Source organism: Dendropsophus ebraccatus, chromosome 1 (assembly GCF_027789765.1).
Source record: "Dendropsophus ebraccatus isolate aDenEbr1 chromosome 1, aDenEbr1.pat, whole genome shotgun sequence".
NCBI lineage: Eukaryota > Metazoa > Chordata > Amphibia > Anura > Hylidae > Dendropsophus > Dendropsophus ebraccatus.
The window spans coordinates 210,789,440-210,802,281 of NC_091454.1; the positions used below are offsets into that span (position 1 = coordinate 210,789,440).

The 12,842-nt window shown below is 41.4% G+C and overlaps 1 protein-coding gene across 4 annotated transcripts in view; it reads left to right on the forward strand.

The window, feature by feature from the left end:
* The first annotated feature begins 1,357 nt into the window (after window positions 1–1,357).
* LOC138768424 (limbic system-associated membrane protein-like) overlaps window positions 1,358–12,842 on the forward strand; it is a 30,602-nt gene continuing 19,117 nt past the window's right edge. The window contains exons 1-3 of one of the 4 annotated variants that reach the window (XM_069946398.1): window positions 1,358–1,610; window positions 8,487–8,547; window positions 8,899–9,200. In XM_069946398.1, coding sequence (XP_069802499.1) covers window positions 9,140–9,200 — 61 coding nt within the window. In that variant the 5' untranslated portion in view covers window positions 1,358–1,610; window positions 8,487–8,547; window positions 8,899–9,139. The remainder of the gene's footprint in view (window positions 1,611–8,486; window positions 8,548–8,898; window positions 9,201–12,842) is intronic. The other 3 variants (XM_069946397.1, XM_069946399.1, XM_069946400.1) reach the window with 3 other exon arrangements.

The following is a 12,842-nucleotide window of genomic DNA, read 5'->3' on the forward strand; positions in this document are numbered from 1 at the left end:
CCTGATGGGCTGTGATGGGTCCCTTGGGCTCCTGTGACGGTGGTCTAGAGCGGGGAGATGACCCACCGGGACGGTCGGTACTGCCACGCACAGAAAGGGGAAAAGGACCCAAGGAGAATATAGCCAATAGGTATACAGTAGGTGCTGGTGTAGGTGCAATGATGACTGAGCCCTAGTATAAATAAATATATTGGCTTTACTAAACAGTCTCTTAGGATACAGGATATCTTGGCAATAGATAACTTCTTGTTGGTACAGACTTTTGTTCACTGAATCTATGCTGGGAGATACCTTAAGTGCTGAGGTAGAGGAGTGGTAGATATAGCGGTGTTGAGCAGTGAAGAGAAGAGGAGAGGAGTTTGCTGTGACGGTCCAAACTTAGGGTTGTAATGTGCTCTGCTGGAACTTAAGAGAGAGAAACTTGAGAGATACTTCTGCCCGTGTTTCGACTACGCTGTCGCTGACCACCTTATGCCCTGCAGTGTCGGGGTACCCGTCCTTCCAAGTTGACACAAGCCCCAGCCTTGGTTACCTGAGTGTAGCTTAGTGTCTTACTTCATTCGGTGTCACCAGCGCTGCGAGACAGAGTACGTAGACCTTCATTACGGTACTTTTGCTCTATCCAGTTAAGTTCCTCTGTCTTAGGATACCGCCCTGCACTGTTTAAAGAGGCTAAAGGCGTAGGCTGGGATGATCTCCTACTTATCCTCCTTTTGGGGGTCTAACACTGCATATTGTAGATAGTTATACTGTCAGAAGTAAAAGTCTCTGGTTGCTCCAGGCCCTGGCTTACTTCAGCTGGGATGCCTGTTCTGTGTGTCTTCCTCCCTAAAGAATCAGAGGGACACTGACGCTACACCTCCTCCCACCAAGTAACTACTTTCTACAAGGGTGTGTAAGAGACCCTGTGAGTGGTGGAGAAAAGAGTGTGCAAAGAAAGAAGCATAGAGATAGGTAGAAGGAATTGAAGTATCTCCATTGGACCACAAGATCACACAATACAAAAAAAAACAGTAACCCTGCGTTCACGACAGGTGTGCAATACATATACAAGCTCTCATACAAAATACTGACATCTGGTGGTGAAACCAAAAAATACTTTCATCACCACCTAACCTTTGAAGTTTTTTTGCGACAGGTGCTATATAAGGAACACCCATGGTGGGACACCACACTGACTCCGACCTTTCCACCTTCAGAATACACAGCTGGATTCACTTATCTGCATTATGGCCTATAACGTAATAACATCATTATAACAACCAGGTTCATAGAGGAAGCTCTACACAGAAGATGAATGGTTTCCTGTTCTTGCAGTTTCTCCTATGAAGCCATTCAATGAGAAGAAACCTGGAGCTTTAAGAAGTTTCAGTCCGGAGCCTCCTCTGCATAGAGGTCTGATATGACTCAATGAACTGAGGAGCAGAGGAAGATGTCACAGTAAATAAGAGGTTCTCAAGGGGAGAACAGAAATATTCAAGTAAACCCTGCTGGGAACTTGGCCGATGTTTCTACTTTTCCCAACATCCCGAGTATTCCTAGCCTGCTCTGCCGGGGATTTCATAACAGAGAAGAAGACTACAGCATGTAATACATATCCCAGGAACAAGGTAAATAATGCATGTCTTATAGTTATACAACCGATATATCCACTACACCCTCCGGTCTATATACCCCACTACCTGTATAGTGCACCATATACCTGATATCTGACTACAGTATCTATCCACAACTCTACACCCTCTGCACCTCATACCCCAACACTTATCTGTCTCTAAAACTTTTATCCATAAAACTCTTTATCCCTTCATATAACTTCACCCAAACCTACTCCTATTACTCCATATATCCTCCCCTATATCTCCTCCTATTACTCCATATATCCTCCCTATATCTCCTCCTATTACTCCATATATCCTCCCTATATCTCCTCCTATTACTCCATATATCCTCCCCTATATCACCCCCTATTACTCCATATATCCTCCCTATATCTCCTCCTATTACTCCATATACCTCCTATATCTCCTCCTATTACTCCATATATCCTCCCCTATATCTCCTCCTATTACTCCATATATCCCCCCTATATCTCCTCCTATTACTCCATATATCCTCCCCTATATCTCCTCCTATTACTCCATATATCCTCCCTATATCTCCTCCTATTACTCCATATATCCTCCTATATCTCCTCCTATTACTCCATATATCCCCCCTATATCTCCTCCTATTACTCCATATATCCTCCCCTATATCTACTCCTATTACTCCATATATCCCCCTATATCTCTTCCTATTACTCCATATATCCTCCCCTATATCTACTCCTATTACTCCATATATCCCCCTATATCTCCTCCTATTACTCCATATACCTCCTATATCTCCTCCTATTACTCCATATACCCTCCCTATATCTCCTCCTATTACTCCATATATCTTCCCCTTTATCTCCTCCTATTACTCCATATATCCTCCCCTATATCTACTCCTATTACTCCATATATCCCCCTATATCTACTCCTATTACTCCATATATCCCCCTATATCTCCTCCTATTACTCCATATACCTCCTATATCTCCTCCTATTACTCCATATACCCTCCCTATATCTCCTCCTATTACTCCATATATCTTCCCCTTTATCTCCTCCTATTACTCCATATATCCTCCCCTATATCTACTCCTATTACTCCATATACCTCCTATATCTCCTCCTATTACTCCATATACCCTCCCTATATCTCCTCCTATTGCTCCATATATCCTCCCTATATCTCCTCCTATTACTCCATATATCCCCCTATATCTCCTCCTATTACTCCATATATCCTCCCTATATCTCCTCCTATTACTCCATATATCCTCCCTATATCTCCTCCTATTACTCTATATATTCCCCCTATATCTCCTCCTATTACTCCATATATCCCACCTATATCTCCTCCTATTACTCCATATATTCCCCCTATATCTCCTCCTATTGCTCCATATACCTCCCCTATATCTCCTCCTATTACTCCATATATCCTCCTATATCTCCTCCTATTGCTCCATATACCTCCCCTTTATCTCCTCCTATTACTCCATATATCCTTCCCTTTATCTCCTCCTATTACTCCATATATCCTCCCCTATATCTCCTCCTATTACTCCATATATCCTCCTATATCTCCTCCTGTTACTCCATATATCCTCCCTATATCTCCTCCTATTACTCCATATACCCTCCCTATATCTCCTCCTATTACTCCATATATCCTCCCTATATCTCCTCCTATTACTCCATATATCCTCCCTATATCTCCTCCTATTACTCCATATATCCTCCATATATCTCCTCCTATTGCTCCATATATCCTCCATATATCTCCTCTTATTACTCCATATATCCTCCCTATATCTCCTCCTATTACTCCATATATCCTCCCTATATCTCCTACTATTACTCCATATACCTCCCTATATCTCCTCCTATTACTCCATATATCCTCCCTATATCTCCTCCTATTGCTCCATATATCCTCCCTATATCTCCTACTATTACTCCATATACCTCCCTATATCTCCTCCTATTGCTCCATATACCCCCTGTATCTCCTCCTATTACTCCATATATCCTTCTATATCTCCTCCTATTGCTCCATATATCCTCCCCTATATCTCCTCCTATTACTCCATATATCCTCCCTATATCTCCTCCTATTACTCCATATATCCCCCCTATATCTCCTCCTATTACTCCATATACCCCCTGTATCTCCTCCTATTACTCCATATATCCTCCTATATCTCCTCCTATTGCTCCATATACCTCACCTATATCTCCTCCTATTACTCCATATATCCTCCCCTATATCTACTCCTATTACTCCATATACCTCCTATATCTCCTCCTATTACTCCATATACCCTCCCTATATCTCCTCCTATTGCTCCATATATCCTCCCTATATCTCCTCCTATTACTCCATATATCCCCCTATATCTCCTCCTATTACTCCATATATCCTCCCTATATCTCCTCCTATTACTCCATATATCCTCCCTATATCTCCTCCTATTACTCTATATATTCCCCCTATATCTCCTCCTATTACTCCATATATCCCACCTATATCTCCTCCTATTACTCCATATATTCCCCCTATATCTCCTCCTATTGCTCCATATACCTCCCCTATATCTCCTCCTATTACTCCATATATCCTCCTATATCTCCTCCTATTGCTCCATATACCTCCCCTTTATCTCCTCCTATTACTCCATATATCCTTCCCTTTATCTCCTCCTATTACTCCATATATCCTCCCCTATATCTCCTCCTATTACTCCATATATCCTCCTATATCTCCTCCTGTTACTCCATATATCCTCCCTATATCTCCTCCTATTACTCCATATACCCTCCCTATATCTCCTCCTATTACTCCATATATCCTCCCTATATCTCCTCCTATTACTCCATATATCCTCCCTATATCTCCTCCTATTACTCCATATATCCTCCATATATCTCCTCCTATTGCTCCATATATCCTCCATATATCTCCTCTTATTACTCCATATATCCTCCCTATATCTCCTCCTATTACTCCATATATCCTCCCTATATCTCCTACTATTACTCCATATACCTCCCTATATCTCCTCCTATTACTCCATATATCCTCCCTATATCTCCTCCTATTGCTCCATATATCCTCCCTATATCTCCTACTATTACTCCATATACCTCCCTATATCTCCTCCTATTGCTCCATATACCCCCTGTATCTCCTCCTATTACTCCATATATCCTTCTATATCTCCTCCTATTGCTCCATATATCCTCCCCTATATCTCCTCCTATTACTCCATATATCCTCCCTATATCTCCTCCTATTACTCCATATATCCCCCCTATATCTCCTCCTATTACTCCATATACCCCCTGTATCTCCTCCTATTACTCCATATATCCTCCTATATCTCCTCCTATTGCTCCATATACCTCACCTATATCTCCTCCTATTACTCCATATATCCTCCCTATATCTCCTCCTATTTCTCCATATACCCCCCTATATCTCCTCCTATTACTCCATATATCCTTCCTATATCTTTTCCTATTACTCCATATAACCTCCCCTATATCTCCTCCTATTACTCCATATATCCTCCCTATATCTCCTCCTATTACTTCATATATCCTCCCCTATATCTTCTCCTATTACTCCATATATCCTCCCTATATCTCCTCCTATTACTCCATATACCCCCCTATATCTCCTCCTATTACTCCATATATCCTCCCTATATCTCTTCCTAATACTCCATATATCCCCCCTATATCTCCTCCTATTACTCCATATATCTTCCCTATATCTCCTCCTATTTCTCCATATATCCTCCCTATATCTCCTCCTATTACTCCATATATCACCTCCTATTACTTCATATACCCTCCCTATATCTCCTCCTATTACTTCATATAACCTGCCTATATCTACTCCTATTACTCCATATATCCCCCCTATATCTCCTCTTATTGCTCCATATAACCTCCCTATATCTCCTCCTATTACTCCATATACCCTCCCCTATATCTCCTCCTATTACTCCATATATCCTCCCTATATCTCCTCCTATTACTCCATATAATTCCCCTATATCTCCTCCTATTACTCCATATATCCTCCCTATATCTCCTCCTATTACTCCATATGTCCCCCCTATATCTCCTCCTATTACTCCATATACCCCCTGTATCTCCTCCTATTACTCCATATATCCTCCTATATCTCCTCCTATTGCTCCATATACCTCCCCTATATCTCCTCCTATTACTCCACATATCCTCCCTATATCTCCTCCTATTTCTCCATATACCCCCCTATATCTCATCCTATTACTCCATATATCCTTCCTATATCTCCTCCTATTACTCCATATAACCTCCCCTATATCTCCTCCTATTACTTCATATATCCTCCCCTATATCTTCTCCTATTACTCCATATATCCTCCCTATATCTCCTCCTATTACTCCATGTACCCCCCTATATCTCCTCCTATTACTCCATATATCCTCCCTATATCTCCTCCTATTACTCCATATATCCTCCCCTATATCTCCTCCTATTGCTCCATATATCCTCCCTATATCTCCTACTATTACTCCATATACCTCCCTATATCTCCTCCTATTGCTCCATATACCTCCCCTATATCTCCTCCTATTACTCCACATATCCTCCCTATATCTCCTCCTATTTCTCCATATATCCTCCCTATATCTCCTACTATTACTCCATATACCTCCCTATATCTCCTCCTATTGCTCCATATACCCCCTGTATCTCCTCCTATTACTCCATATATCCTCCTATATCTCCTCCTATTGCTCCATATATCCTCCCCTATATCTCCTCCTATTACTCCATATATCCTCCCTATATTTCCTCCTATTACTCCATATATCCTCCCTATATCTCCTCCTATTACTCCATATAACCTCCCCTATATCTCCTCCTATTACTCCATATATCCTCCCTATATCTCCTCCTATTACTTCATATATCCTCCCTATATCTCCTCCTATTGCTCCATATATCCTCCCCATATCTCCTCTTATTACTCCATATATCCTCCCTATATCTCCTCCTATTACTCCATATACCCCCCCTATATCTCCTCCTGTTACTCCATATACCCCTCCTATATTTCCTCCTATTACTCCATATATCCTTCCTATATCTACTCCTATTACTCCATATATCCTCCCTATATGTCCTCCTATTACTCCATATATCCCCCTATATCTCCTCCTATTACTCCATATATCCTCCCTATATCTCCTCCTATTACTCCATATATCCTCCCCTATATCTCCTATTACTCCATATATCCTCCCCTATATCTCCTCCTATTTCTCCATATAACCCTCCTATATCTCCTCCTATTACTCCATATATCCCCCCTATATCTCCTCCTATTACTCCATATAACTCCCCTATATATCCTCCTATTACTTCATATATCCTCCCTATATCTCCTCCTCTTACTCCATATATCCTCCCTATATCTCCTCCTATTACTCCATATATCCTCCCTATATCTCCTCCTATTACTTCATATACCTCCCTATATCTCCTCCTATTACTCCATATAACCTCCCTATATCTCCTCCTATTACTCCATATAACCTCCCTATATCTCCTCCTATTACTCCATATAACCTCCCCTATATCTCCTCCTATTACTCCATATATCCTCCCTATATCTCCTCCTATTACTCCATATATCCTCCCTATATCTCCTCCTATTACTCCATATAACCTCCCCTATATCTCCTCCTATTACTTCATATAACCTCCCTATATCTCCTCCTATTACTCCATATATCCTCCCTATATCTCCTCCTATTACTCCATATATCCCCCCTATATCTCCTCCTATTACTCCATATATCCTCTTCTAACCAACTTTGCATGTAGCCTTCATTCAAAGGGAATGTGTCATTAGAAAATGACTTATTGTTTAAATATTATGTTAAACATATTTATAACGACTTTTTGGTGACATTTTTTTTTTAATTTAGCATTTTTCTATCCATATTATAAAATAATCCTGATATCCTGCAGTTTTTTCTCTCACCACTGGTGCTAAAACTAAAGGCTCTATTCCACGGAACGATTATCGGCCGCATTCGGCCGTCAAGGCCGTTAATTGTCCTGTGGAATAGAAGGCAAAGATCAGCCAACATCGTTCATGTCGGCTGATCGTTGCAGTCGTTTGTCTTTCAAACATGTTGAAAAACAAATGACCGGGATAGCAGCGATCTGCTGCCTTCGCTCCGTGGAATAGGATCAGTGGCAGCAGACCACCACTATCCTCTATTGGCTGCACGGACGATCTAGCAATCACCCGGGCAGCCCCCCCCGCAGCTCCCCGCGGCCTTCCCTGTACTTACCCGCTCGCAGCCAACGTGTGTAATAGTGGCGGCAGCGAGCGGGAAATGAGGAACAAACGAGCGCTGATAGCGCTCGTTTGCTCCTTACAGTCGGCCGTGGAATACTGCCTTAAGCGAATGTTGTGTCTGTAGTGATAGGAGGAGGCTGCTGTAAAGTGATCTATACAGCATTGCAGCATCATGTGACAACAGTAGATAGAGGAGACAATAGCAGCTCCCTGTGGAATGACCTCTTAACAGGTCACAGAGCACACTCAGTAATGTTTCCCATTCATCTCAAGGGGTGAGAATCTGTCTATTGCCGTCTATGTCCATGAGACTTAAAGCATGTCACTAAATGCTGTTAAGAACAGCTCAGGCAAGATGGGAGCCCGCATAAAAATGTGCAAACCTTAACATTAAAATAAAAAAAAATACAGTCACAAAATAAAAGAACAAGTTTTTGTATCTAATTCTAATCAGTAAAAGAATATTTAGCCGACACATTCCCTTTAATTTAATTTAATCCTTTCTATTTTGTGTATACAGTTGCTATGCTGACCTATGCATATCCAGCGAAAAAAAATTAAAATCTAATTTTTTCAGAAAGGTATGTAGATTTGAAATTTACTTTTATTTAAAAATCTCCAGTCTTCCCATACTTATCAGCTGCTGTATGTCCTGCAGGAAATATTTTATTTTCAGTTTGACACTGTACTCTCTACTGCCACCTCTGTCTGAGACAAGAACTTGTTTTCTAAGGGATTTGCTACTGCTCTGGACAGTTCCTGACATGGACAGAGGTGGCAGCAGAGAGCGCTGTGTTAGAATGGAAAGAATGCACCACTTTCTGCAGGACATACAGTAGCTTATAAGTACTGGAAGACTGGAGATTTTTAAATAGAAGTATGTATGTAGAGCGTTGAGCTTCCCCTCTAACATTAAGCTTTTATCTCTTTAGATTTGCACCTGGTCTTGTAATACCGCCCTCTCGTACATCACATTTCTGTATATTAGTTGATGCTTATCACATTGTGTTCAGCAATAAAACATTCTTAGAAAAAAAAAAACTCACCCGAGCATCTGACACCGGCCAACTTCCTTCCATCTATTGTTATGCTCAAGTATGTGGTAAGGGAGAAAGCGGCAGAAACTTCTCTTTCTAAACCCTTCAGCCCGACTGAGATTCACACCGCTCTCCAATGAAGCTCCATCTCCAATGCCTCCTCCTCATACTGGTCTTCAACACTTATAAAGCATCTGGTAAGTTTATTCTTCGTTGCACGGCTTTATTTTTAGTAGATACGATACTTTATGCTTTACATTGTAATTATACAAGCGTATACAAGCTGAGATACGGGGTGCTGTTTGACAGGATGCTTGTGCTGGAGAGTTGGGGGATACCTATAAAGTTTTCCTTTTCATGGCGGATGAAGATCTTAAAGGGGCGCTGCAGCAAAAAAAAAAAAAAAACTAGTGCCAGAGATTCGTAATTTACTTCTATTAAAAAATCTCAAGCCTTCCAGTACATATCAGCTGCTGTATGTCCTGCAGGAAGTGGTGTATTCTCTCCAGTCTGACACAGTGCTCTCCGCTGCCACCTCTGTCCATGTCAGGAACGGTCCAGAGCAGTAGCAAATCCCCATAGAAAACCCTATCCTACTCTGGACAGAGGTGGCAGCAGAGAGCACTGTGTCAGACTGGAAAGTATACACCACTTCCTGCAGGACATACAGCAGCTGATAAGTACTGAAAGGCTTGAGATCTTTAAAAAGAAGTAAATTACAAATCTCTGGCACTTTCTGACACCAGTTGATTTGAAAGAAATAAAATCTCGCTGGAGTACCCCTTTAAGGCTCCAGTAGGTTGGGAAATAGGGGTCCCATCTGAACTATGTAAAATCTTTGTCAAACAAAACTCCATATTGCCTCTTCCAGGACACCTGTTTATAGGTTGTGGAGTTAGAATAAAACTGTTAAATGGGTAATAACACTTTAAAAACTTTTGATATGTCTTAGAGAGTGGTGAGACCCCCATCGATCTTTAGAACGATTGCGCGCTAAGTGCGTTCTCTCTGCTCTGTGCCTCGTGGCCAAGATGGCCTCCCAATGTAAGTCTATGGGGCCATCTAAGTCGTGCACACTAAGCTGTGATCTTCTCTCCCCACTCATCTCAGTGATCGATCGCCCAGACCCTCAACAATCAAAACTGTGTACGACATGTCAAAAGTTTCTTAAAGTGACAGGTCAAAGTCGAATTTCAGTTAACGGTTTACAGCGTATTATGCTTGTGTCTCGTTTCTCGGATAATCTGAAAGATGATTCATAAAAAGAAATGTATTCTATTCTTAGTTTGTGTTTGCGTCCCAACCTTGATGCGAAAAAATCTGTACGGGGCTTAAAGGGGTGTTCTGACCAAAGACATACATGGTGTATCCATAGTGCTTTAATGGAGCGTTGGATGGTCTCTGAGTGTTGTACATACTGCTCTTTCCTACAGCCGGCTGAACAGAGGAGGAGGCTGCCAATCATAAGGGAGAAAGGTTCCTAGTCTTTGAGGGAGATTTATCAAACATGGTGTAAAGTGAAACTGGCTCAGTTGCCCCTAGCAACCAATCAGATTCCACCTTTCATTTTCCATAGAGTCTGTGAGGAATGAAGATGGAATCTGACTGGTTGCTAGGGGCAACTGAGCCAGTTTCACTTTACACCATGTTTGATAAATCTCTCTCAAAGACTAGGAACCTATCAAATATGGTGTAAAGTGGAACTGGCTCAGTTGCCCCTAGCAACCAGTCAGATTCCATCTTTCATTCCTCACAGACTCTATGGAAAATGAAAGGTGGAATCTGATTGGTTGCTAGGGGCAACTGAGCCAGTTTCACTTTACACCATGTTTGATAAATCTCCCCCTTTGTTTCTTTCTTCCCCAGAAATGGCAGCCACAAACCAGACTTCATCCCTAGAATCACATATCATCCCCACATACAAATTTGATAACATTGTCACACTGTTATTGAATAGAAACTACCATAGATCATTGTTATTTCCGTACTGTAACAGATATTAACTCTCAGATTATAGTGCAGTTAAATCCAGTGACTCATCCACTTTTCCTCTTCATCTGGCTCAAACCGCCATGAAGTCTTCTTTTAGCCATGACCCACACAGAGTTTACTGCCCACATGCCTTTGGCCTCTACAACGTGTCCCAAATGCTAATAGTGAACCACGTAATAATAGTGGCCTATTTGTGTCCCCACACATAGTTATAATGCCTTCTTAGTGCCCTCCACATAGTAGTAGCAAATATTAGTAGCTAAAGTGCCCCACAAAGTTAAAATTTACACAACTAAAGTACCTACGTAAAGGGACGTCAGAAAATGACCTTTTGTTTTCATGAAGTTTTTATCATACACATTTTTTAAATTTTAAGATGTTTTCTTTTTCAGTTTTACTAATCATACTGTCATGCCCATACCTGTTTTAGTCTCGGCACGACCTTTCGGCTCATAGTATGCTACCAAGACTGCATCTGTAGTCAGGTTTTTGTCTTTGTATCATGTTTTTTGTCTGTACAGTGTCTTACTCCTTCTACCTCAGTAATTGATTTCTTTACCACGCCCATCTGTTCTCTGCATAGATGCCTCTGGCCACTTAACACTTAGGGGGATATTTATTTATGTGGCACAGTGCCCATTTACTTGCGTGTAAATCTATTTGCAAGCGATTTGATTGACACTTTGCCTTTCCACTTATCCTTCCCTTTGCTAGCCTGGGTTCTGGGTCTCTGGTCCAATCACTTTCTGGACCAGACCCCTGACCTCAAATGAAAAAGCTCCATTGTATTTACCCCCTCGCTGGCTATTATGTCTAGTTCCCTGGAAAGCTCTGCGTTCCCTGTATTGATCCTGTGTTGGTTTATCTGATCTCTGCATCTGTATCCTGACTTCCCTGGTATTCCACCTGCCCTTACCTTTTGGCTTTGTGACCCAACTATCCCTCTTGGACTCTGATTTGGTACCTCTGCTGTCCTCTAGTTGTGATCTCAGCTTTCTGACCATTCTTTATTGTTTGTGTCTGTCTTGACTGCGTACAGTGTGCTATGTATCCTAAGTCAGGGACTGTCTCCAAGTTGTCCATAGCCGCTTAGGACTGATTGTGGCAGGTAGGCAGGGACAGGGATAATCCTGTAATTTTGCAGTTTTCATTTTGGCCACTAGGCTTAAAAGTATACTGAGGCTACACTATAGCTATTGTTGACAACTCAGCCCCCATCTCCTATGGAATGAGCCCACAGAGCATGCCCACAAATGTGTCCCATAGATAGAATTGGGTCTGAAGATGTTTATCTATGTACATAAGGCTTGCTATAAAACATGTGACTGAATACTGTCAAAAACAACTTAGGAAACAAAATGTGTTGGATGTGGAGATTTTTTACTATACATATGATCATGAGGCACATGACATGGTCACTAAGTAATGTTATAACCCCATACAGCGAGACTTATATTTAATTCTTATTTCTGCTATGAATCCAAAGCAAAATCCATGACAGACCCCCTCCCCCACAACACACGAGCACTTACTGTTGGCCCCCAAGAGAAATCATTTTATATGAAACTAGATGATGAACGCATTAACTTACTGTCAGCAGAAATGTCTGTAATAGGAAATGAGAGAAAAATAGAATTAATCTCATAGGAAATTTTTGATTCTTGTGCTGACTCATTTAGAGAAGCGCAACTTTTTCCTATGTAGTATTATAGGGGCTCGTTCTTTGTGGGTAGGAGTACTGTGGTTAGCTGTGTATAGGAGCTCTGTGGCTAGCTATGTATAGGAGCACTGTGGCTAGCTATGTATAGGAGCACTGTGGCTAGCTGTGTATAGGAGTACTGTGGCTA